Source organism: Ciconia boyciana, chromosome 3 (genome assembly GCF_034638445.1).
Source record: "Ciconia boyciana chromosome 3, ASM3463844v1, whole genome shotgun sequence".
NCBI classification, from domain to species: domain Eukaryota; kingdom Metazoa; phylum Chordata; class Aves; order Ciconiiformes; family Ciconiidae; genus Ciconia; species Ciconia boyciana.
This window is the reverse complement of record NC_132936.1, coordinates 97,721,119-97,748,462: the sequence shown is the minus strand read 5'-3', so window position 1 is coordinate 97,748,462 and position 27,344 is coordinate 97,721,119. Positions and strand designations below refer to the sequence as shown.

At 41.8% G+C, this 27,344-nt stretch overlaps 1 protein-coding gene and 1 long non-coding RNA gene across 6 annotated transcripts in view; one reads left to right on the top strand and one right to left on the bottom strand.

The window, feature by feature from the left end:
• The window catches only part of TTC7A (tetratricopeptide repeat domain 7A), a 181,143-nt gene that overhangs the window by 135,795 nt on the left and 18,004 nt on the right, over positions 1 to 27,344 (top strand). For all 5 annotated transcript variants that reach the window (XM_072856744.1, XM_072856741.1, XM_072856742.1 and 2 more), the window contains one exon: positions 5,392 to 5,594. In XM_072856744.1, coding sequence (XP_072712845.1) covers positions 5,392 to 5,594 — 203 coding nt within the window. The remainder of the gene's footprint in view (positions 1 to 5,391; positions 5,595 to 27,344) is intronic.
• Positions 1 to 27,344, bottom strand: part of LOC140649481 (uncharacterized) — a 44,230-nt gene that overhangs the window by 7,139 nt on the left and 9,747 nt on the right. The window lies entirely within an intron of this gene.

Below are 27,344 nucleotides of genomic sequence, written 5' to 3'. Positions count from 1 at the left end.
ATACTAACATTCCTCAGCTGCTCAGTAACTTTTAGGCAAGTGATTAAGTGTACACAGTTAGGAAGAAGGAAGCAGGACATTTATTCATACCAGAGACAGAAAATAGGAATTTATACTTCACTGGGCTGGAATATGAAGACTTAGAAGTCCTTTCTTTGACTATAGCCAGTAATATGTGTTTTGAGAGAGTTACAAGAAAACCCAAAAGGTGCCCTTCCAACAGAAGCATTTTTCTGTCACCCTTATCAGTGGTGGCCTTCTTGCCTAGAAGATGGTTCTCCCAGCTGTGAAAGAAGTGTTTCCTCACCAGTGAGCAGGGCCCGCTTCACATAAAGGAACCAGCTTTCTTGTATTATTTCAAGTACTGTTTTGACTGCGCCATTTAGTAGAGAAGGTAGCTTGTGGTAGTTCTGTGTTGCTTCCAGAAATTTTCATTCTAATGCTGCATTTGCAAATAACCTTAGTGGCCATTTCAGCCCCCTGTGAGACCCAAAGCTTGGAAATTTAAAGCGGGTCTCTGGACTCCAGTTAAATACCAGTTTGCATGCAAAGACAGCCTTTGAGGATGTAAATCTCTTGCCTCATTCAAAAGAGCAAGCAGCTGAGCTCAGGTGGATAGGAACACATGGCAGTTTCTGTTCTCCTTCATTTCTGTATCAAAGGTTTGCATCGAATGAAATTATTCAGTCAGGATACGGCTTGAGGAATCTTCCATCTAATCTGCCCGCGAATTGTCAAGCTACTGTGTGCAGGGTGGTGTCGTAATATGGAACAATGACTAAACATCACCTGCCAGAAAGGAAAGGCAGCGGGGGAACCCTTTGTCACAGTAATAGCTCTGTATTCACTGCTGCAGGCAGAGCTGTCTCAGAGGAGTGGGTCTTTCCAGCTGGCTAAGGGCTGCTGCAGTAACAAGCATTAATAGCTCCTGAAGGCAGATGATGTGGAACAGAAATCACCTCCCTACACGTCCTCACAGGTGCTCTCACCTTCTTAAAGTGTGAAGGGCTGCTCCCCACTGTACCATCCTGCTGGTCATCTGGCTGCATTGCGCTGGCTGTGTCGCTATGCAGTAGCTTTTTTGGGGTGGACGAGAGTGATGGTAGCTTTAGATCTGGCGGGCACACATGACCAAGTGATGTGGAGCAGTCTGCTTGTGGGAGTTAAGCGCTGTGTCTTGGATAACACTGGACGTGATTCGCAAGGACTGAAATTTTAACTCTTGGGTTATTCACATCGCAGAAATACATTTCAAATACGTTTGATTTTTTTTGGCTAGAATTACAGTTGTTGCTGCTTCTGTGGTGACAAGCACAATCACTCTTGACACTGCTTTAAAACACTTAGGAAATGGGAAATAGAGTCAACGTTCAAGGTGATGGCAGGCAACTCTGTTCCTCAGACTAGCACTGTGATGCAGACATGACTAGCTTACACTGTTGTTACTCCTCTGATGGACTCCCTAACAGAGCTCTGTCAAATAGTTTATCTTGGAGATGAAAAAAGGAGCTTGACTGCAGGAGACTCAGCTTTGTCAGTGTTCTGGGAAGTGCTCTCAGTCTGTGTGTTTGTTACTGGCCTTTGGAGAGTGAGTAGTTGATAAGCTTCTGGCAATTCTCACTTGATTAAGGACCTTCACTGTAGGTTAACCTAGATGCTCGCAGAAACAGCTGGAAGAACTAGGAGCTCATATTAGGAGCTAATGATAATGTGAGTGGAGATGCGTGCTGCTCTCTGGGACTGGGCCCAGCATTAAGACTGGTTTATCAGTGGAAGTCTAGTTGCAAGTCAAGACAAAGGAGGCCATAGCCACAAGAGGAGACAACAGTTGTTTGGAAGAACAGCAGAGCAGGCTGGACAGTACTGCAAGAGAGCACAGATGGGAAGCATAAGGTGGATATGAGAAAGAAATTAATCATTCTAGGCTGGACCTTGGAGTCAGCTGGATAGCTGCTCGTGGTCTCAGTGGGTGCAGGCTCAAGCTTCAATTAGTGAATGAAAGGAGACAGTGCACGATTCATCCTGTCTTTGCCCATCCATACAGTGCACTGTCTCAGCCCATACCTATAGGTAAAAATGCTGAAATATTCCCTAATAATCATTCATGCTCAGAATTTCCAGCATTACTTCAGAGAGGCTAATAGAGGAGGTGGTACATCCAGGATGATCATCTCTCTTTGCTCAGTAGCATTCAGAGAGCCTTTGGTGGTACTTAATTTACATTCTGTTTTGAACGTGTTTAAGTTTTTATGAAGATAGTGTTAAGTGAGAGAGAGCAAGGAAGCTTGCAATGGCCTTTAGATTCAAAGCTGCGAAGACTGTCAGTACCAAGAATGATGTAGTCCAACAATTGGAGGTTCATAAATGGTTTCCCTGAAGCATTGAACCTTTCACAGGATAAGAATTACAGATCTTCTGTACGTGTGTCAGCCTGAGGAGATACCCTCTGCTTTAGAGTGGAATTGGGTGCCACGTCTCTATAACAAAACTTCCTCGTGAGGGCTGCTAATTTGGTTAGATGTTTATCTACACCATGATTAGGTGATATAAGGAGATACAGTGAATAATCCAGTGGACAGGAAGCTGCTAACCCAGGTAATGTAAAGGCAGGTGTTTTAGTACTTTCAGTACCGTTGAGGAGGCAGGAGTATTACCGTGATAAATTTAATGAGTCCTTGGTTTTTGGTTTTGATTTCTGCCTCTAGCTGTGTTTTTATTCCATGTTGCATAAGTGTATCTTGTTAATCTGTAAATAAAATGAGTATGTAATAGAAGTGAAAAATGAGTTTACAGAAAACACATTTTAACGCAGGCCTAAATGATTTCCCTTAATGTCTATTTTTAGCTGGGTGGGTGCACTCCTTTCTTTTTGTAACCCAAAGGCACCTCATTTTTTTATGCAAATTAGGCCTCCCACACCATTAAATCATTTTTATTGACTATTGAGCCTGCAAAGAAATGGACTGAACTTTAATATGCTACATTACCATACCATAAAATACAATTTGTAGATCTTATTTAGATTCTGTGTTGCTGCACTTCCTCTAAATAATTGTTATTACTGAAGAAGATTTACAGGCACCATTGAAAGAAAGAATAAGTACTCTCCATTTTGTATGCATTGAAACACTGACTGTGCGTGATTTCACATCTAAACCCCCTTGCTCCCGATTCTTTTCTGAAATGAAACAAGTCACATTATGCTGTTAGTTGCTAATAGAGCTTTTAATATGGCAGTATCCAGAACTTATGCTGACTTCAAACGGTGCTGGGATTTCACCCCTTCTTTTGTGCCACTAAGTTAGTGCTAACTTTGCAAATGAAGTGTTTATCTTCAGGCTGTGAATTGTCACTTTGCACATCCCCATCCTCATTATTGCCACATGCACGGCCTCAGCTGCTATGCAGCACTTGGCAGGAAAATGCTCTGTTCCTTGGGAAGTGCAAGTAAAATACTGTCCTCCCACAAAATTTTGAATAAGGCTGCATGCATACTCAGCTTGACAAGGTACATGGCCTTGCTTTCTGTTACTATAGATAGCTGCAGCCTCTTGGAGCCAAGGGAAGGGATGCATGCTGAGATTTTATAATGATTAACCAGAGAGAAATGTATATGAGTCACTCTTAAAGAGCATAGCTCTTACCAAGGAACTAATGTTTTGCTCATGTTGACAGCCTTGGAGAATGACATTTATCTGTAGCACAACCTAGGGATGGCTAAGAAACATTCGAGCATTTTCTCAGCAATGTCTCACCCTTCTTCTAGAAGGACCACTTCAGAAGTGGAACGGTATTCGGCCATGCTGTCATTTCAGTACATGATTGTTTTCAGTGTGCCCATAAACGTGCTATTTGTGGTCCCAGTCTCATGTCAGATAGGGCAAGGAGAAGCCTTTCTATGGTCAGGCAGGACTGCCTTTGGGATGCTCTCCTGCTCACCTCTACCCAGCAAGCTCCATGTCAGCATGCCAAGTCCCCACAGTCATCTAGGTCTCCTGGCGTTTTGAAACTGGCAGAGTTTCAAAGCTATTTAAGAGGAATTTTCAGGCTAATTTCCCCCCTCGCAGAGACTTTCTGAGAATATTCACTACCTTTAGAAGTCAGGGCATTTAAGGTTGTGTCTAATTTCAGAATTATTTATCTAAATCTGGAGACTGAATTAGTCATTTTGAATTGGACTCTTGAACTGTCAATACTTAGTGCATTACCACATCAGTTAAAAAAAAAAAGAGGCTTTGAGCTTTTGCAGTGATAATGTGTAGAACACAAACAGGTTATGGACTAAAGAGCAATGGCTGCTGTATGAAGGGAGAGAATTATTTTATATACATACATGCATATGTACAGATATATATCTAAAAACACAGTTTCCCTTTTCAGTTACGTGTGGCAGTGAAAATTGAGTATCACTTTTGAAGCCTTTTGCAAGGATTTAATGCATAATAAATATAGAATTAGAATAGACTATTTCAGTTGGAAATACAACCCTCATCTGGTCCAACACAATGATCATCTAGTCCAACGATGATCTAGTCCAAATCCTGAGAAATGTTAGTTTAACCATGAGTTATGTTATGAAATTTGTTTAACATGAGAAATTATTTAACAATTAACTGACAGTCAGGCACATTAGTATGCCTGTTACATTTTTGTTTCTAAGAAAACCACTAAGATAGTTGCTGATGGTTGAAGGAAGTAAATGACTGAGCAGTCTTTTCCAAGAGCTCTCATTTTTCTGTAGAGTATGTATGAGGAAGTAAATGTGTGGATACACAATGTAAGTAAGTCTCTATGATAAAAGCCTTTTGATTTTAATAGTCTCTGAGAAGTTGAGACAGCTATCTTATAAACTAGACAAATAAGCAGAGAGAAACGCTTCTAATCATCATTTAAAATGTGGAAATACTCTTAAATAAGTTATCTAATGTCCAGCTCAGTCAGATGTATCCTATTACTCTGACATGTTTAAAGTTCTCAGTAGAGAGTGTTGGCTTATTCTGTTCTTTTTTTCCCCCAGATTATTTGGAAATACATATGATGGCTCCAAGTGGCTACCAGCCCTGCTTCCTTAGGGCTCAGTTCAGCACTGTTTACATTCCAGATTAAGGAATCCTTAAGGCCGTCCTCTGTCAGGACAACACCTAAAGATGTCCATGAACATCTCTATAGAGCCCTTAGCATTAAAAAAAGATCCATTCAGTGAATCCACTTGTGATAGTAAGCACTAACCATAGTAGCAGCACTGTGCAGGATCATGGCCTCATGTTTTAATATGCTTAAGGGAGATGATATGTAATTAATGTGAAGAAAGGTCTCTGACTTATTTCAACTAATGGTAGGGTGGTTTTCGGTGTGTTACGTTTTTTGTTTGTGTTTTTTTTTTTTTTTTAGCTGAACTCTTCATGGAACAACAGCATCTCAAAGAAGCAGGCTTTTGTATCCAGGAGGCAGCTAGTCTTTTCCCCACATCTCATGCTGTACTGTACATGCGTGGGAGGCTCGAAGAGATGAAAGGCAATTTGGAGGAGGCTAGGCAATTGTATGATGAAGCGCTCACAGTGAATCCAGCTGGAGTGGAAATTATGCACAGCCTGGTGAGTTTGCAGGGGCTCAGCTCCATTATAGTATTTATGTTCCTGATTAACTGTAATAAGAGGGGAGAGGGGCTCATGCTTGCTCTGGATGCTGTTGTCTTCCTAATCCTGAGAGCAAGTGACTGTTCCAAGAATAAATTGGGTAGCTTGAACCTCTATTTTAAGACTGGATTGAATGTTTTTAACTAATTAGGACTTGTGTCAAAAGTAAATATTTTAATTGACAAAGGATGATAGTTTTGGAACTCAATTCACTGCTTTGTCTTTGCTGGTTTTCCTACTAACTGTTATGCATTTTAAATAAGCAGTACACTGATGTTTGAAAGATCTAAACTAAATAACTATAGAATATAGATATATATGGGGTTTGTAAACCTTGGGCTGGAGTCTTGTGTCTACTCAAATAAAGATAAACTATGAGTTTACAATAAAATTAATCTGTTATTGTCTTAAGCTGTGGCTTAGCTCCGACCTTGTGTAGGGGCAGTGACTCCACGTATGTGGGGTTTTTTGGTAACACTCCTACCCCGCAAGTATTTTTTCCGTTGCACCATCCCAAAAACAAACTTATTTACAGACATAGGGCCTAGAGCTTAATAATAATACAGGGAGCTTTGTGGAAGGCCAAAACCCACTTCTCTTATGAAATCAGAACAGTTAATCATATTTCATCAATGATGTGTCTTGTTAACTGTAGCCCTTACTAGGTCTCTCTGGGATTTTAAAAGTCTTTCTTGACTAATTTAATTTTTACAGGAATTCTATATCCATGTGACCGCTTTGTGTCTTTGTTAGCAGATTTGTGTTTCCTGGCATAAATTTGGTCCTGATGAGGTTTGCAGGCAACTCCAAAACTGAAGGGGTATCAGTGCACAAGAGGACAAACGTAAAGTCAAGCTATAATTGAGAGAAAATAGTAGAACCTACAGGCAAGGGATGAGATATTCGGTAATAATGAATGTTCAGTGCAAAACCAGCAAATGAATAGCTGGTGCATAAGTCAGGAGAAGGTTACAAAACAGCTATGCGCATATCAGGCTTTAATGAGGCAATAATATTACTTTGTTGCCGTGATCCAACCTTTACAAAATCAGTTGGTAAAAACCTGGCAAGATAGAATGACATTCTTTGCTCAGTTAGTGTCATGATTTCAGACAAGTCACTGATATCAGAGCAGCCATCAAGTTAGATGCCGACATGATACTAACAGCTTTCATTTTTGTCTTATTTTGTGGCAGAACCACATACTGTGTCTTCCCATTTCAGTTGCTTGCAATTTTCTGAAACTATAGTGATTTGGAATAAAAATTTCTGAGATGCACATCTGCTCTGGCCCAGTTTACTCTGGAAAACGTCACCCAACATGGCTTAACTGTTTCTGAAAATGAGGCTAAAGAAGAGACCTTAAAGGATTCTGTGACATCTTTTTTACTGTGCTTTATTGTCTCCAGGTTTTGTCAGGAATGGTCAGTCTTTGTAACATATTAACGTGCTTTTTACCATCCCTAAGAAAATCCTTCCTAGGTTATCCAAGTTATAACCTTTAAAAACCACATTTTATACATGCTTAGTAGATATGTATTTCTGAAACCTCTAAGGAGTCTGTGAATGCTCATTCCCCTCAAACCCCAGTAAGCTCCATCATCTCTTAGTCAAGGGATGGAAGTAAAATTTAGGAGAGGTGAAAAAGACAGTGAGATGGGGAATTTGGGAGCAGAGACTCAGTCCATAAAGCAAGTAGGGAAGAGGAAAGATAAACTCAATAACAAAGTGAGAGAAATAAGGATAGATAGAAAATAAGATAAGATAGGTAAGACTGGATAGGTAAGAAGAGTGAGACTGGATTAAGGAACCAGGCTGAGACACATGGGTTGAGGGGTGGGCATGTTGGAAAGGATGAATTAAAGGGGTCAGTCTTATGAGAGACATAGAAGCGTGAACCTGTAAGAGTACTTCCACTCCATAGCCTCAGTCCCCTTAAAATTGTGAATCTTTCCATCCTGGTGCCAGCAAATATAAGTGAAAATCACTTGCTTAAGCATGTGCCTCATCTTCTTTAGCTTGGCCGTGCTGGCAGCCTGTGGTTTACACCTGTTAGCCAAGATAGCAAAGGTCTAGTCTATCCCTGCTCATATGAATCATGGCAGTAGTTATAGGATGCTACATAATGGCATTCCGTTGTATGCTTTCCCAAAAGCTAGGAAATTGCACATAACAAATTAGAAGCATCTGATGAGCACTATAGAAAAGCCTGTAAAGAAATTAATCATTCTGCCTTCAGAACAGAGCGGGAATAATGTGCAGTAAACAAGGCTTTTAGGGCTATGCATCAAATAAAAAGGGCAAAAATTAAATATTGAATGGCTGCTAGCTAAGTGATTTTGTCCTGCATACTGAATGAGACAGTGTTCCCATGGAGAACTTAAGACTGGGTTTATGCAACTGAGGATATAATGTAACAAGTGGTAAATTCTGCATCTCCTCGAGGCCATCAGAAGACTGGATGCCTTTCTGAAATGTATGTATTAGCCAAGTACTAGCTGTGCTATTGTTAAAAATACAAGTTCTTGAGCACAGTATGCTCAGTCCCCTACCAGAGGGAAATGTATGTCTTGGATTATGCAAGAGGCCAAACTAGATTATTGACAAGTTCCAAGTGGTTTGAAACTATGCAAGACACATATACGGGCAGCTGAAATTAAATGCACGCATGCTGTTTCAGTGCTGGTCTCCCCAAACATTTGAGTACATAGTTTTCCCACTGTAGTAATACTGTTGTGGATGTGTAATAATTTAGGGAAAGAGGGTCTAGTTATGAGAATTACTGTTTGACTTAGTGCAATTGCCATCCAACTGACCTAGTCCACTTTAAGGGAAAACTCTGCTGTAGACAGTGCCGATTCTCTCTGGTGTATGAGCATCAATTAGCAAAGTAGTCATGTCTCTTCCCCTGGGCTCTCAGAACTGGGTTGTCAAAGCTATATTTGGAAAATTCCAACCTGAAGAGTGTTGTTGGCTTTAAATGAAGGGTACAGATCTAGCAATGAATGAGTCCATCAGGTGTCAATAACTTCACTTTTACACAGAGTAGAGTCACCACCATAATAAACGCAAGCTCTTTCTCTGCGTAGCTGAAAATGGCTGTTTTACTGTGACTGGAGGGTGTTTACAATACCTGTCAAATTAGTGTGCTTTCCATATAAAGCACACTGCTGCAAGGAAGAGCAGCACCATACAGCAGGACTGCAGTGCTGACTGCATCTGATGAGGTGGGTAGTGTGCTCTGCTTCATCGTGGGGGCTGTTGGCACTTGGTGTCCGATACTGTGGTTAGGAAACCACAGGCATGTTGAAAATACCACATAGTTGTGCTGCTTCTTGCTAGCACTTGCAGTTTGTAAGTGATGCCACAGAATCCTTAAGCCTGTATTAAGAATCAACTAATGGCCTTTACAAAGTAAATACTACTAGCTAATACCTAATCTAAGGAAGTACATTTGTTAAGTTCTGTTTTCATTTGGAAAAAACACATAGAATCGGGGTTTGGGGCTATTGGGAGCATACTAATGTACCAAAGTACTCCCGGTGAGGTGTGGAGCTGCTCCTTTGGTTGAACAACTGTTTGCTGTCAGAAACAATTAGCTTGGCTTGGCCCTTAGAAACTGTACATACTGTAAGACCACAGCTCTCTTTAGGAAATAGGACTTGCTAGGGGTTTTTTCCCCACATTTCTCTTCGTTCTGTCTCACATGTTTTTGTCTTCCCTCCCTTTACTAGAACAGCCCTGTTCTTTTCTTCTTCTTCCCTTTCACAGGCTCCTTCTGGGGCCTGCTTGCAAAGATCATAGAGCACTTCTTCCTCCCAGGGGGTCTGATGGAGTTTCCACTGAGTAGGTATCTTCACTGGTCCAGAAACAAGAGTTTAGCCCATATTCCCTTGTCTTACACTGTGGCTAGCCAGCCATGCCAGATGCTAATCTCTGACAGCACATTTCTAAACCAAATAACTACAGCGTACTTCTTTCAGTATGTACCAAATTTGGTTATACAACATCATGTTATACACAGCTTTGGGATGGTGATAACAAAACGGACACTTGCCCAACCAAGTCAGAAAATATAACATAAGCCAGGGCAGATGACACCTCCTTGTAAAGCGATACACAAATCCGCCTACCTGTACGTCACTAGAGAAAGACATTGAAATTTGCTAGTTCCAGCCACAGTGCATTCAGTACCATTCTCCCTTTTGATTCAGAGGAGGAGAAAATCAATGCCAGCATGGTGGATTTGAGTCCTAAAGCTCCATATGTAATATTGCAAGATAAAATAAAAACATACTGAGATATTCAGAAGACTCCTGCCCAGCATGCATCTCACATAGCACTTTGTCGAGTTAGAGCAATTCTCAACATGTTTTAGTTCAAGGAAGAAGAAAGAGAATTGTGTATTTAAAAGGAAAGGAAATGGGCACCCTCATCTCCTTCACTGTGCCAGATTTAATGAAAACAACAAAAAAATGCCGTCAAAACAAAGAAAAAAAATTCGCTTGACTCACACTTGAGTCTTACTGATTGCAGTGGAAGATTGTAATGATTCCTCACTTTTCTTGAAGGCTGGGGCAAGGATGATAAGGTTTTATCAGAATGCCATGTAGTTGTCTGCACTGCATCATCCCTATGCTTGATAGCGAAACAAAGTGAAATACATATTGGGTTTCGTTTGGTGAGTTTTTGTGAAGGTTAAAATGGAAAACAGTCTTCATAATGTATTTCTGTGTTCTGTTGTGACCACATAAATGGGTGGAAAACATAATCTAGTGAAAATATATTTGATTTGTTCCATAATCAAGTCAAATTGAATATACAGGTAACACTGGTTGTGCCAATCATGAGAGTGCTGCTTTTTCTTAGAGGCTGTCATCTGCACCACAAAACATAAGATCGGCAGCCGTGCAGAAGGGCTTTACAGTCATATAGTACCCTCCAACTGAAGTTGGAAAAACAAGCTTCCCACTCACCTGAGTTTAAGTCGCCTAAGCTGGGCCAACAAATTGACTGTAGGCTGTTTTGTGACTCTTGTTTTTTAAGATTAGTGTAGATTTTTGCCTTTCCCCAGGAAGGCCTGGTTATTTCTTGGAGAAGTTCCTATGGTAAATGCAGTTTGGGAGGTATCATCCACATAGCAGAATCACAGAATGGTTGAGGTTGGAAGGGATCTTAGGAGATCATGTAGTCCAACCCCCTGCTCAAGCAAGTTCAGCTAGAGCAGCGTACCCAGGACCGTGTCCAGCCGGGATTTGAATATCTCCATGGATGGAAGCTCCACAACCTCTCTGGGCAACCTGTTCCAGTGTTTGATCACCCTTACAATAAACAAAGCTTTTTCTCACGTTTACATGGAATTTCTTGTATATCAGTTTGTGCCCATCCAGTCACTGGATACGACTGAGAACAGTCTGGCTCCATCTTCTTTACACCTTTACCATCAGATATTTAACCATATTGATGAGGTCCCACCTGAGACTTCTCTTCTACAGGCTGAATAGTCCCAGCTCTCTTGGCTTCTCCTTGTATGACAGATGCTCCAGTCTCTTAATGATCTCAGTGGCCCTTTGCTGGACTCTGTCCAGCATGTCCATGTCCTCCTTGTACTGGGGAGCCCAGAACTGGACACAGTACTCCAGGTATTGCCTCACCAGTGCTGAGTAGAGGGGAAGGATCACCTTCCTCGACCTTCTGGCAACACTCCTCCTAATGCAGCCCAGGATACCGTTAGTTGCCTTTGCTGCAAGGGCACATCGCTGGCTCATGGCCAGCTTGTCCACCAGGTCCTTTTCTGCAAAGCTGCTTGCCGTTCAGTTATCCCCACAAAGTGAATCTGAAGCTAATACCAGGAATTTTTTCTGTAAGTAGATACTAAATGTAACATTGGCATGACCGTACCAGGTCAGACCAGAGGTTCAAGTAGTCCCTCTGTCCAACAGCAGCATGAGGAAGTGCCTAGGAAAGAATGACAGCAGGGCAGGCATATATGGTACTTCTAAGGTTATGACTTAGCTCAGGGACATTCTGAAGTATACATAGATTCTACTTGCTTAGTAATTCAGTGCGTTTCTCCTTCGTGAACTTGTCTTGAGCCTGTGTTAGCTTTCAGCATTCACAGTACCCTTCAGCAAGGAGACCCGCAGGTCTGCTTTCTGCTGTACAAAGAACTGCCAGGTTTTGTATGTTCTTGATGGAGCTCTTCCTAGCCACACTGATGCACCTCGTTCTTATTTTGGAAGACATAACATACCACTGATACTTACTCATGCCCCCTCCCATTACTGATTTTATAGATATCACTGAACCAGTCCCATTCTTTTCATTATTGCCGTTGCCTCTCTCTGAACTTCTTACAGTTCTTTTTAAGGTGAGAAGGCTAGAACAAATAATGCACTTATAAAAAAAAATTAGCTTAGCTTCAAAGGCAGTGTTATAGACTCCATGTTAAAAAAACCTCACAGTCCCGTGTTCTTCTACTCCTATAATTATTACCTATATACATTTTCATACAAATACAGTGTTATATTTCAAATGTTTTGTATTTAACCTGATCTCGTTATCACAGCTCTGTTTCCATCTCCTCGTGCCTGTAGGGGATAGATTTTTTCTGAACGGTTGGCATCTCTAATGAATGCATGGTGATTTATAATAGCAGTGAGCAGTGTAACAGTGTTGTGTTGGGTCCTTGCAGGGATGTCAGTGTCCCTGTCTGTGAATACAACACAGCCAGCAAGCATGCAGTTCTAGTCTTTGAAATATATTCTTCATTCTGCTTGCCAGAGACATCCTTTTAGCTGGTGGAACACAAATTTCTCTCTGCTGGTAACGCTAGAAGCTGAAGAGCTTGATTGAGAACAGGTTTTTGTATAGGTTATGTTCCTTTTGCCGAAGATAAGTACATTGGTTTTGATTAAATTTGAGTGTTTAAAAAATATGTGATGCTTTGTTTAAATCTTCTGCTCTTAATTGTTCAGTTGGATGCAAGGGCTGAATAAAAAAAAGAGTCTTTACAAAGAGTCTTGGACCGTTTAATTTGGCCTTCATTGTGTACTTAGGATGCAATTTCATGTTCATTTTAGTAGAAGAGTCAACCTTTTGTCTCCAGACTCGCATTTGGTGGCATCAGGATAATTTGAAGACTACAGTTTCCACTGATTAGAACATGGAAATGAATTATTTCTGTTCATTTATTTCATTTTACCTCACAGTATGGTGCATGCATCCTTGTTTTCAAAGGCATCCATTCACATAATAAAAACATGGCTTGATTGCTTAATATTTTTAAGGATGGCATGCATTACTTCCTTGGGGATTTGTTTCATGCTGCCATGAAGCAATCATATAAATCATGGGGCAGATTCTCAGCATGGGTAAATTATCATAGCTCCATCATACCAAGGTCTGTATGTCTTGTAAGGTAGCTAGGACCCTAATTAAAAGCATTTTTATCTTGAAAGCTGAAGTTAGAATGATTTCTGTGCTTAAATGTGGGAACAAAAGAGCATAGTTTTCACATTAATAGAGTCATTTTTCATCTAAGGAGCTGCTTTATGTCTATAGTTTATCCAATTTGTTTGCTATTTTGTAGATAAGTATGCCATGGTCTGTTTCCATTTTCTAGTGACATTTCTTGCTCAGTTTTTTTATATTTGTGTACAGAGAATTGAACATCACAATTAAAATGCATCCTCCTGTAGTTAGGAAAACTGTGCATTTGTCCTAAGTGTAATTAGGTGGATAATTGTATCTAGAGACACAATGATCGACCTGTTTTTATCTGTTCTGGAGATATTTCTTCCTAACTTCATTTGATGCTCCCTGCTCTTGTTTGGGCAAAGGTGATAAACAGAGTTAGGGACTGGATAATTTTGGCTAAGGGGACAGTTGTACTACTTTTGTGATACTGAGAATATTTTTCATTATCACAGCTACTACTTAAACAAATACTTAAAGGGAATCTTTAAGAAATTGCTGTCATAAGAACTTGAATGTCAGTAGATAATGACAGCAAAATGAATTTCTAACTGTTCTTTGACATACAAAACAATTGAAGCTTTACTAGTAACACTATTTTTGAAAGTTATTTTCTTAAATACATATATACATTGAGTTTATTACTTTAAATATTTTTGGATGGTATCAGATGTGTGTTTTTATATTTATTATCCAGAATTTCTGTATGTAGAACCTGCTTCAAGAGAGGGTTATTTTAAGGTTTTGATGTATGTGTATGTATGGACTATAGTTTTTAATTACATTCTGTCTGTGAGATCCTAGGTTGGTGTGGCTTTTGAGTTATAATATAGTAAAATGCATGGAAATAGAAAAATAAAACCCAACATTGCAGATTAAAGTACTTAAGAATATTATGTATGCCATGTCCTCCAAACCTGAAAAGCCACAAGACATGTTATTGGGACTGTTTGGGGGGGTGCTGATGCAGAGGCGATCTTGTGGAGGTTTAGAGCAAGATAGAACACCCAAAGCAAATGTGTGAGAGAGAGAGAGCTCCTGGTTTCGCTTCCCAAACTGAGCACCATTTCATGGTATTTATCAAAACACTTCAGGCTATGGCTTTGCTACTGTTGTGCAACAGGATCGGTCCTTCCTCTTCCAGAGAGCAAAGAACTGCAACTCAGTCATTTTCCATTGAAGGCAATTTGCTGGAGAGGAGGTGGAGCCCTGGCTCTTGCCATCCCTGGCACGGCCAGCTCCGCTGCACGTTCAGCTGTGATTGTGTCACACTTTATTCTAAACCTCTGTAAAACAGGGATGAAGCTACTAATCTACTTCATCTGGGGTTTGTGGAGCTTAATTAATAGCTGTGCATACTTTCAGATGACAGGCGCTCTGTAAGCGCAAAATCTTATTTATTCTAATCGTATGTCTTGATTCCTATGGTGCTTTATTCATTTGGGCTTTTGGACCACAAATTATTTTGGGCAAAGTACTGCGACTGTTCAGCACAAATGATGTGCTTTACAGCTCCAAGTACCCTTATGTCCCTAAATGTGTAAGGAGTGATGAAAACATTATTGTGGTGGGAGTGGGATTTAGGAGGCAGATCTATGAACTATTTCTTCCTCTCGCAAGGATTTGTTTTCATTAGAGGAGTCTGCCTTGCCTGTGTGTTGTGCCTTGCCCTCCATTGTATTGATAAATCGTTACAGTGGTGCTGTGAAGGACAGAGTAAACAGAAGCAAATGTGAATCTGAGGACTTTCTAGCACAGCCCTCTTCTCTTCCTGGGGGTAAGATGTGACAACGCCTGCAAAAAATAGCTTTTTGCAGGGGGGGAGGGAGGGTGCTTCCTTCCTCTGACAGCGAATGTATCCTTCTGCTCTGCAAATTCAGTGCAAGCAGAATATATTTGTACCAGTACAGTTCTGCAGTTTCCCCTGGTGAGAAGGGGTTTGGATTTTTGAGAGAGATGACAGACCTAAAGGAAGAAAAAGCATTCGAGTAGACAGTCATTACAAGCCTTTCCAAAAATGGAGCAACCTTGAACAAAGCGGCTTGCTTTTTTTTTTCCTTAATTAAGTAAGTAATAGTGACAGTCAACAGGAGATTCTAACAACCCAAAGGAAGACCAGTGACGTCTTCTGTGATGCAGCTTGGAGAGCCTACAGACTCTGGGGCTCTCTTAGGTCTGCCTAATATGGAGTGTACAAGAAAACACTGGAAGGGTGAATTTGCTAAGTCCTAGTCTCCAACAGGATATTTTTGGACTACTCTGATAGTACAAAACATTTAAACAGTTTAGTCCACCCCATAAGTTTTCCCTCGATGTGGGGAAATCCCTATATGCTGTTAACAATTTTTCTCACAATTTTTTTTCTGTTCAGTGCATTGCATTTCTCCAGAACATTTGGAGAACAGGCAAATGGTGATATATCGGTGTATAAGAGAGAAGGGGAGGGGAAAGAATTGGAAGGGACATAGAAGAAACAGCAAAAAGCACAGACTGCTGCTTAGTTTAAAATACCAAGGTAAAGCACTGACCACTCAAAGATGGTTAAAATCACTTCTTTTCTCTTCCGTTAGCCATTCAGCAGGGTGTTTCTTCCTTTTCTGTCCCTCTCTGCCTTGCAGATTTCTGCAGGAGATGAGCCCAACCTTGATTTGCCCCAGAAGGCTCTTTCAGTGCTATTTATTTGCTGTTTTATCCAAGAAAGGTAAAATTCACTACAAAGAATCTGAAAGTGCACTTAGGTCAGAAGCTTGTTGCAGTGGTGTTGAAAGATTGTCTGAAAACAACAGAAGAAACAATCTAGGACCAAGAAATTGGGAGGAACTCCTCAGCACTTTGGAAAATTTGACTCCCGAGGCAGGAACTTAATACAGGTTTCCTGTTTGTTTTTTTGTGACATCTAAACTTGTGCATTTTTTACATGTTGAAAACACTCCTCTTGCTCCTTTCCTCTCGTCCTTCCCCATGCTTCCATAAAGCTTCAGTCTATCAATGAGCTGCTGTTTAATATTGCTAATGTGACTTTTGCCTATGTTTTTGCAGAAGTGCTCAGAAGGCAGACTTCTGCCTATGTTTTGCAGAAGAAGGAGAAGCCCCAGCTGGAAAAAGAGCAGGGGAAAAAACGCAAATTGCCTATGATGGTCAGGGATGGGCAAGAGAGAGCTTGACTTGTCAGGGTAGCAAACCAAAGACTGGGAAGGGATACATTTGCTCTTTGCAGGTACGTGTGGAAACAAACAGTGAAATCTGTGAGGAGAGAAAAGCTGAATCAACTAAAGGATGCAGCTTTATCTGCTATAAATTGGCCCTGGAGATTGAAGAGGGTTCCCAGCCATCGGTGCAGAGAGGTTCTGGAGCAGCCTTGCACGATGAGATGGGGAAGAACAATCTGACCCCTCTTATGCTGGAGCTGGATCAATTTATGAGGAAGGGAGCGGGCAGCCCCAAAGGTCCCTGTAAGCAGGACTTAACCAGAACCAAAACAGCGCTTGCCCATTCTGGTGTGCAGGCTGTGCTGCCCAGACCACCAGTGACTGAATTCATACTGTCCTCAGATGTGACCTGAAACCCAGAGTGTCCAGCTAAAAATGTCTTGCAGGCCCACCTGCAGTCCTGCCTTCCTATTTCCTTTCTACGTTGAAGAACTTCTATTCCCAGAAGCATTTTGTAATTATTTTGAGTTTTATTATTTTTTAAATTAGATGTGGAGTTTGAACGTTAGTAGGGCTTCCCTGGAACACAGCCCTGACCTCCATTTTTTTAATATATATTTTTAATGAGTTGTCAAGTGACTTGCGTGTATCGTGGAGTGGCATGATGGATGTAGCTGGACCCAGGAGAGTTGCATTGAAATTCTCTTAAAAATAAGCAGCATTGTGGCAGCTCAGCTCTATTGACAATAACGTCAAGTCAGGTTTAATAGCGTAGTTCCTTATTGAATGAATCCACCCTGTAGGAAACAGTATGACCTTCCTGTGTGTGTGCAAGACAAAAAATCAATGTTAATCCCTTGGGAGGAAAAATAGAAGATTAACGGAACAGTTGAGTGAGTCTAATGAGAATCAGATGGCAAGAATGTTAATTTGGAAAGAGATACTCGTATAAGCTGTCTGAAGGTATAATGCGGTAGTTTCCATATATCACCAAATACCATGTATTCTCCTTAGATACATATCTGCAAGATGTAATTTAATGGATTTGCAACTCTTTTGTATGGCTTCCTGACAGAACAACAGGGGATTTTCAAGCTAATCACCTTTCAGTGGGGAGATTTATGACCCATGTAGTTATCCAAACCTTTCCTCCATCAGGAAGGGCACGGACTGGAGACAGTTGTTAGGCGCAGCATACCAACTGGGAGCTGCTTAATCAGAAACAGGCTTGAGCATCTCTGTCTTGCGGTTGCTCTCTGGAGTCATGCAGTTCACTGGCATTGTCGAATATAATGTTTGCCTAAATCGGTCCTCAGTACTAGTATTTTGGGAAGTTGGGTGGGTAGTAATTTTTCTGTCATGCTTTACTTAACAGCCATCGGCTTTGTAAGAAATAAACAAAACAATAGGCTTTTATACTTCCTCTTCGCTTCTGAGAGTCCGAGGTGGCAATTCCTTTTTAAGTGCTTTTAAGTCTTAGGTGAAAATTCACGTTGCCTAGTTTTCAGCCTTTAGCTTAGGTAGATATGTTGGTCACTCTCTCCACCTGTTGCCCAGAGAGAGGGACTTTTCTGAGGTTGGTGCAGAGCCCCTTTTGTTAGGCTCCTGCTCTGCATTGCCTTGTGGAAGAGTCTACCTCTGTTATTCCCCTGAAGATATAGGGACACTGTGCAATTAAAGTGGGTGCCTATGTTTGTATAGATCACATACCTCTTTAAGTTAGTCACATGAGGCAGTTGAGTATCTGGTGCATGGCCTAAGGCAGGAAAATGAGGTGAAATTACATTGACTTGTTCCAGAGAAATGACTGCATTGATGTTTTTATATTTAGACCAGTTCTCTTATTGCTTGCATTCACCTGTTTAGCATTCATTTTAATACAAAGAGTAGGCTCATAAAAACACCAGGTTTACGGTTGCATCACTTACCGGGCTGTATCTGTGTTCCAAGATTGTCACCAGTGTAAGAGACTGCAAATAAAAATCAACTAGAACACACATGGCAGCATCTCAGTAGTGCCAAGCTGTACAGTGGAGATTATTTGTTTATGCTTTTATTTGCCAGCATTGACTAAACAAAGATAAGAACGTAAATGCTGTAGCAGAGCTTCCCAAACAGGATTACGGGGGTGATTGGAGCTAGCACTTAGCATTACAATAATAGATGCCCATGTGGGAGAGACATCACTGCCCGCTGCCCCTCTTGCATCCTAAGAGCAGAGCAATAAAAGAAGAGGCAGTTCTGTGGAGCTCTATGTGAGGTTTGCTGCTTTATTCAGGAGCATTAATCTTTTAGGGTTTGATTCATTAGGTTTGTACTGTGTGAGCTTTGCTTTGATTCCCCCAAAATCCAAATTGTGGTTAATGTGACTCTGAAGGAGGGACTTACTTTGTGAGCCTTAGTAAGTTTTACAACAAACCAGGCAAGCTGAATATAAGCTCTGAATTGAGTGGGGAACAGGCCTCCAAGTCAGCTAATTTTGAATGTCAACTTGCATGGTACAAGGCTAATTGAGATACACAGAAACTGCCATGTGCCTTTTTAATTGCGTTTAGACAAGATGTACAGTATTTGAGTCAGCTCGGCAGTGTTCCAGCTGATGAAAGTGTTGATGATACCTGACACCAGTGATGATACATTAAGTGCGCTTAATATCTTAGCGCACATGTCATGAGGCACATTAGAACCATAGAATAATTTAGGTGAGAAAGGACCTTTCCTCTGGAGGTCATCTGGTCCCACCTTCTGCTCACAGCGGGACCAACTTCAAATATAGAGCAGGTTGCTCAGGGCCATGTCCAGCTGAGCTTTGAGTATTTCCAAGGATGAGTATTCCATCACCTCTCTGGGCTCATGTTCTGATGCTGCACCACTCCCTGTGAAGAATTTTTTCTTCATAGCTAATCAACCGGAATTTCCCTTGCTGCACCTTAATCTGTTGCAGCTGAGCAGCTCTGAGAAGTTTAGTCCCATCTTTTTTCCAGTCATCCATTAGGGTAGCTGAAGATGGCAGTCGGATACCTCCTTAGCCTGGAGAGGGAAAGGCTGAATAAATGCTCCTCTCAGACTCTTCATAATATCATGGTCCCCTCAGCCATCTCAGTGGCCCTTCACCTGCCCTTCTCCAGTTTGTCATAATTTTTCTGGGACTGGGGAACCCAAAACTGGTGACAGCACTCCAGATCCTGTCTCTCAAATGCCAAATAGAAGGGAATAATTACTTCAGTCTGCTGTGATGCATTACCTAATGCAGCGCAGTATGCCATTAGCCTTCAGCTCCGCATGGGCGCCCTGCTGACTCCTGCTCAGTTGTTGTCCACCAGCATCCCTATGTCCTTTTCCGCAGAGCTGCTTCTCCCCAGTTGGCATCCAGCCTGTGCAGTTGCATGGCGTTATTCCATCCCAGGTGCAAGATGTCACTGTTCAGCAACTGCAGTTCCTCTTAAAGCTCCAGCGAGACTGAGGCACTGAAGTGACAAGCAAGACCTGCATCCTTAAGGGCCAGAGGTGAATCACACATAACGATTGCTTACAGCAAGTAAGGCTTTTACACTCAGAATAAGTGAAAGATTAAGTTTGGTCAGTACTTAAATAAAATATAGAGCTGCTATCTCTGAGTTATGCTGAGATTTTGGTATCAACTCTGAATTTTTCAGTAACCCACAGTGCCCTTTGTACAGAAAGCTACACGGTGTTCAGTATTTTTTCCGCATTGTAGACAGTAAGGAATGGTGTTGCCCAAGGCAACATGAACAAAAGCAGAGAAATATGATAAAGTTAGGCCTGTTGGGAAATCACTAGTCATTGGAAAGCTGTTGGAATAAGACACCTTCGGTAGGAGGGACCCTCATGTGACCTCATGATTTTGTGTTTTCAGTGTTTGTAAACAGGCAAGCTGCTGGAATGGTTCTGGCATCCTCTGTGGCCTACAGCAGGGAAGCAAATGCGTGTGTATGTGTGTATGCACACACGTTTGTGTGCCTCAGAGCTACAAGAAATGTAGTGTCAGCTGGTTTAACAGGCTCAAATTTGGTTATGAAACCCTAGATGGAAGAACCATCTCCTGTAAATAGGAGATCTCCAGGAAGAACCATCCCTTGAGCAATCTCTTCTGGTTGGGGTCTGGTGCTTTGGAAAGGGGACAGGTCCCCAATGCCATTTGGTAAGTGGGCTGTGCCCCAGAATAGAGCGGAGTAAGAAAATGAAGAGCCAGATTCTTAAGAGGTCTTTCCTTGCAGAACTAGCCAGGCCGGGGCAGGAGGAGTCTAATTTGTTGAAAGAGTGAAGCCTTGTTTGTAAGCAGTTAGTGATCCTGAAGCGAGAGAGCGGGAGGCTGAGGGCAGCACTGGATACCTGAAATGGAAAGCCACTGGGAAACCACTACCTGTGCTTTGGCTGTCATGTATCTGGGGCTGTTAACCCTGGGAGTCATGAAAAGCCGCTATTCCATTTACTAGCATGGCAAATGCCGTTGCCATTCGGTGGCAAACTTATCCTTGTGGTCTCTGTTGCTTGTAACACAAGGAGAGACAGCTCCCCCTTCTTCTCCACAACCTGTCAAGCCAATCTATGTATTGCAGACCCTAACACCTGCATTGAACATGACATGAACTAGCACTAAAGAGGCAGCGTTCGGCTGAAATATAGCACTTGTTCAGCACATTTACACATAATATACCAACCCGGCCAAACCTAATTGGTAGCAAAGGATGAACTATGAATTGCATTTAAAATAAATTCTCAAGCAGCTCTGAGATTGTGATTATTTTTTTAAACAAGGAGAAAGGTTAGCTTCATCCTTATGTAAATATTCCCCTGGGCAGTGTTTCCCAAAGCAGCTAATGGCAAGCAGGTTTGGCACTGCTATGGGATTGTATGGTTTTTACTAGGAGAGCAGTATTATTCTCTTGCATCTAAACAAAATCTCTAGAATTTCTGAACTTCTAGTTATAGTAATTTTTGTGCCAGATTGGCAGGCAGTGATGTTTTCTCTTTGAGGCTGTCACTTGCAGCTCGGCAGAGCACAGGCGTGACTGACTAATACAGATAAATGAAGCTAGGTCAAATTAAACAAATGCCACAGTAAAGCATTTCTAAAGTCATATATGATCGTGTACTGCATTGTGAGGCTCAAAGCTTGATGTTGTAGGAGAGTGTATCGACTTGTTAACATACAGCCAGACCCCACAGCTTTTAAATCTTTTCTGAACTGAGATTATGTACATGAAGATCGTTCAGGACAGGCTTCTGCAGGTACAAGCAGATACCAGTTATCCTTGTGATTTCAGTGAGAGTAAGAGATTCTGCACATATTTCATGCACGTTAAGAGCAAAAGTGCCTGCAGTATCTTCAGCACTGGTTTCATGGACCATTTGGTATCCTGTTTGCCTGAAAAGTGTCTTGCCTTGAGAGCAAGAAAAGTAAATAAAGGTAGAGAGAGACTGATAAAACACACAAGCCCTGGGGATTTCAAGGCTTCAGGAGCAGAAACCCTCACTTTAGGATTCCTTGCTGTTGTTCCTAGAATACCACAAACAGGTCAAACAAGCAACCTTGAAAGCTCAGAACTGCTTTTCACTAATGATAAATGATCGTGCAAGTATTTGAGATAAGCGTTAATTTCACATTTCTGCAGCTTTAAATTATTTTTCTTTGAATATCACTATAGTCACCAGTGGTTAGAAGACTTTCTCAGCTCATAGATTTTGAGTTCTCTGAGAAATTCTCTATTATATATTATTTACAGGCTGACACATCAAATCAGATAGACTGGAAGTGTATACCATTTTTAACTAATCTCTTGCTTTGAATAGTGAATGAAGAACAATCAAAGGAAATGGTTTGGAAGTAACCCATTGTTTGAAATCAGCTTTCCCAAACCAGCAAATATAAAATAGCAGCATTGAAAATAGCAGCATCACAAAGTAAAAATGGTGCATATGTGAGATCCTTGAGCCAAAAGGCAGCCTATTTCTTATAAATTTATTTTTAGCTTTGTCAGCTGTTCTAAGTGATTTTATCAGTGTAGCTAGTCTCTGGAATAAGACCACTCACATAATGTAGTATCAATGCAGGCAGCTATGACAAGTCATGATATATACATGTAGCGCAAATCCTTTCAAATCAAATTTATACAACTGAAATTCTGTAAATGGATTAAATCTTGATAGTCTTGCACTGTTCAATTTCACTCTCACAAGCTGGCATCAAATAGGGACAGAACAGCAGCCTTGTTGGAAGTGCAGCCCTGCTATTTTTGCATACTTTGAACTAGATGACTTGCAAACTTTTTCCATCTCAGTGGTCATAGAGCCTGTCGCTGTTTTGAGAAGAACCAGAGGGACTGCTTCTCTGCATCTCCTATTAGAAGAGAGCTCCCTTTAGAAGAGACTTCCCTTGCTCAGATACCACAGAGCTGACGGTGAAACCTTTCAAATTAAAAGGAATTATGATGGCTTTTAGGTCTATGGCAGCATATCCTAGTGCTCGGGGCAAGGAAGAAAAACCTATGCTGTACCTTTAACGCTACCTAGGCTTGAGATGTTAGATAGGATTTGTTGTTCTCAAGGAAGGGGGTTAGAAAAGCAGTTTTGTAGGTCTGGATGCCACCTCCTTCCCCAAATGGCTAGCACTGCTACGTATAGCTTTGACAAGCCTAAGCAAATGTCCTTAAAACATTACTGTCCCTCACTTACTGCACACAACACAAGAACCTGATGCTTCCATAGCTCTTCCAGGTTGTTGGGAAATCAGCACTTCAAGAGGTAAATCAGGGAAGAGATAAAAAGTAACTATCCCAAACAAAGCTGCTGTGCTTCTACTAATCCCCATCTGAAGAAGAAGAGGCAATGAAGGCCTTGAAAGCAACTGGCTTTCTGCGATATTGTACATCTTAAGTGCTGCTGGTAGTGCTCTTACACCACACGCAGCCAACTAACAGCAGTTGTGGTCAGCAGCCCTGGCCTCCACAGCAAAGGATAGGGTATGGCCAAGGTTAACGAGGACAAAGTTATTTGGTAAGCAACAAGTCTAACCCCTTAAAGAGGGTGAGGGGAGGCCATGGGAGGATTCTTTTAGATACTGCTGTCCAAAAACTTGAGGGCAGTTTCAACACCCAGCCAGCATACAGACTTAAGAGCAAACAGACTTCAGCAGCAGCAAAAGCAGGTGGGCAGTACAAAGCAGTTATAAAGTTAATTGAAAAAATAAGAGGTTTTTTTTTAAATTGAATGAAACTCTGCAGCGGGTACAATCTGAACGTGACCTGCTGTGGCTTCCTTCCTATGCATTGCGATACACTGCGTCGTGGGGCTGTTTATCAGCAGCAGAGCACGGTTTTGTATTCAATATTGTCCCTGTTATCCTCCCTGCCACCGCCACCCTTAAATCAATATTCACACCATGTCTTTGGCACGAGCATCTTATGCTAGTTCTGTCTGGAGTTATTTTGCCTTGCAAGTGATTTTGTGAACAAGTTTGCCCAGCCTTTAAAAATCAGACCCTCAAGTATACCTTTACAGAGTGTTTTTCAGCCTGAGCAAAGCTAGTGCCTAAGCAGGAGCAAAGAAAAAGAAAAAAGCCCTTTTTCAGACTTTTCTGAAGTGTAGCAGTGTCATGCAGATTTCTCCTGAAGAAAGTCCTGCAGCTGTCCATCAGAGCTAGCCAGCAGCAAAGGCTGGAAGCAGAATGGAAGCTGGGGGAGGGATTTCATTTTCCTACTGGGCAAGATCCTCTGAACAATAAAGCCAAGTGGGTAAAAGCAAAAGACACGTTAACTGAAGCGAGCTGAACTGTTCCTTCATCAGAGCCTGAGGCGCTCTCAGTTTATACTGTATTTAGTTCTGTCAGTTTGGGCCCTAATCCTGCTCTGATGGTAGGGGGGTGACTTTCTCCACCCATGCCTTAGTCCATCAAAACCCCCAGACCTTAACATCATGAAAACCAACCTAGTTACTCTGAATTTTTGTTTAAACCAAGCCTGAACAAAGGTGGTGTTATTTAACTTGAAGCTCCAGTTCAAAAAATAATGAAAATCCAGTATTGCACATGATAAGCTCTAGATCCTACTTAAGTTACACCCTAAAAACCACAAAATGGAGATGATGTTGAAAATCCTCAACCAGCCTCACCCTATTAAAGCTACTGAAGTTTTGCCAACGTGTCCTCCCCGGAGCTGTAGCCAAGGATTTAAGAGGTCCGTGTTTGTTTAAAATTGTCTCCAGACTACCTGAAACTAGAGGCCCAGGATCTCTGCAGAGCCATTGGGCGTTGTTTTTATTTGTTTTCATCTGTGCATGAATTTCTTCGAAAATACCCAGCAGAGCAATAAGAAGGGATTGTTTTTAATCTTTAGAGATGATAGCATGCTGTTATGCATCAAGGACACTCAAAAACAAAGCATCAGATAAACTGTATCAGGAGATTTTATTTTTTTTACCTCCAGGCTTTTCCGAAAATAAAACCTATTCTGCGTGGAGCTTGCTGTTGATGAGACAGCTCTAGGTTTGGTTTGTCATCCCAGAAGCATTAACAGCACCGTGTTCAGGCAATTTACATGTGTGCCTGTGTGAAAATGCAGCTGGATTCTGCTCGTGCTCAGCACCCGGAGGGAGGGCGGTCATTATCGCTACAGGGACAGCTGGGACCTGGCCTTGAGCCAAGACCTTGCTTAAGGCAATCTGAAGATTTTGGTGATACAAAGTGGATTTTACATCCTCTTTTCTGGGAGAGGGTAGCTGAAGTCAGAGTTTTATGCCCTACTGCTGCCTCAGTTTAAAGCTAGTCTGTGCATTTTTTGTGTTATGCTGGCCAGCGCAGTGGACAGAAGAGCGCCTTCTGCCATCCAGGTTTCAAATCATATTAACAACAACTATTTATATAGCTGCAAATCTATCCTTTCTCTCGTTTGCGATCTCTTCAGCAGTATCCTTCCCTGCATGAATGAACGAGGTTATAAAACATGGTAATTATAAATCTCATTGACTGCCTTGCATTCAAGGGCGTGTTCCCCCCGAGCATTGCTGTGAAGCATGTTACCCAGGAGACTGTCCTGTACAATCCAAAACAGAATTATTCTGACCCAGTGAGCTTGTTGGAGGGGAGAACATTTGGGATGCTGACCTGCTGCCACGGCACAGTAAATGCATTTTTCTCATTTCAGAGCAGGGCAATGCCACAGTACCACAAGGCCAATACATTCAAGTATTCTTTTGAGGCATGACTTACATCTCACTGACAAGCGCTGGCTCCCTAAAGATGCAGAAAGGGAGCCTAGGACAGCAGTCACAAAGCAGAAGTCCTGCTGGCTGTCCACACAATTTCATCAGCTTTCTCTGAAGGTTTGATTGTCTTAGACCTTTCCGGGCAAAACCATAAATACCTCAGACAATATAACACAGTATCAATAAAACCCTTTCTTAAAATGTTCAAGTCAGGCTGTGCCTGTCAGTTGGGCTAAAAAGCGTTTAATAAGTGACAGCTGGCTGTTCTGCCTTGCACTACTAACCATAGCATGCTTCAATACTATCCTTTCCCCATCGATCTGATCGTAGTCAGGATCTGTATGGGTACGTTCCTCAGTCCTGAGGGATTTATTATTGGTATCAATCATGATGCCCTACAGTCGGGAAACTACACAAAGCCCTGTCAATCCCTGTCTCGCAAAAGGGCTGTAAAACCTAGGCAATCTTATGCACTGGGGGGAAAAAAAAAAGAAGAGAAAGCGCTTCCTAGAACAGCAGCAAACACAAAACATGGCTGTTGCCATTCTTTTTCTCAATTACTGTCAGTACAGAAAAGGAACACGGTGCTATGTGGTAGCCTAGGCAGTTGCATCCTCTTTGTGCTCAAGTAGGAGAGGGAGATGAGGTGCAGAGCAGTCACTCCCAGCAGGTGTTCAAACCAATTGAGTTTAATTAGAAACATCCTGCTGAAAATGTAAATGTTTTACAAGTACATCATCCCCATCAGGGGCTGCTGCCAGAGCCTGGGTTTTGTTGAGGCTTTGACACAACAACTGAAGATGCCCGTCTCCCTCGCTCGCTGTCTCCAGTGCTCCCCAGACACATGAGCGCTGGACTCGTGTTGTACTGCTGCACGGCAGGTCTTTTCCACATTGCTGCCTCCCTCTGCATCTCAGAGACGCAGGCTGGTTCATTTAACATACCCATGCCCATTCTGCCTAGCACAGAGGCAGACCAACCTCATTAAAGTGAAAGGGCTTTGCTAGACTTGGGAATGGATGCAATGCTAGGGGTTGTACTGCTCTGTAAATGTCCTCTTCACTCCATAGGGATTAAAAGGATTTCACAGTGTTTTTGATTTAATTTTTTTTTTACTCAGGTCTGTGGGCAGCACTGAAATGTATCTGATGTGTACGTTTCTGTGTGATTGCAGGAGTTACTCAGTTCATTATATTTAGGCAGTTGAGTTTTTTCACTGGTTTGCTGAAAATCATGAGAGATTGATTTTACCCTCTTTGCTGATGATCCAATATTTTTCCTCTGGCAGTTCTCAAGAAAATGCGTTTTTCCCTCCTCCAAATACAGTATCCATCATTAGACTACTGACAAACTATGTAACCAGCAAAATAACCGGTCTGTAGCGCAGGCAGCTCTGGTGCCATCTAAACAAGAGATACTCTGCAGAAGTTTTTGGTTAATACAAACCTGGTTCAGGTTACTAGTCAGTACAAGTCATCCCCTTACCTGGTGTCTCTGGAGAGGTTGCAGCCATTTTTTCTGTTCTCTTCAATTAAGTGACAGGCTGATGAGCCCATGCCTGCAAAGGAGGTATGCAGATGCTTTGGGAAATCACGTGTATGGTTTTTATAGATGGCAGGCTGTCTAGAGCCAATCCTTTAATAAAAGAGAGAATTAGCTATTCCTCCCCGCACATGGTTTTAGACAGCGCTGTACTGCTTTAACATCGTACAGAGCTCATGTAGAGCCATGTACCTGCCAAACTGGCAGCACCTATGGTGCTTCTGTAGGAGCGAGGGCTTTTCTGAATGGTGAAGTGCAACTAGATAGTTGTGCTGCTGAACCAGTTCTCTACAAATCCCATGTGCTTGTATTTATGTAA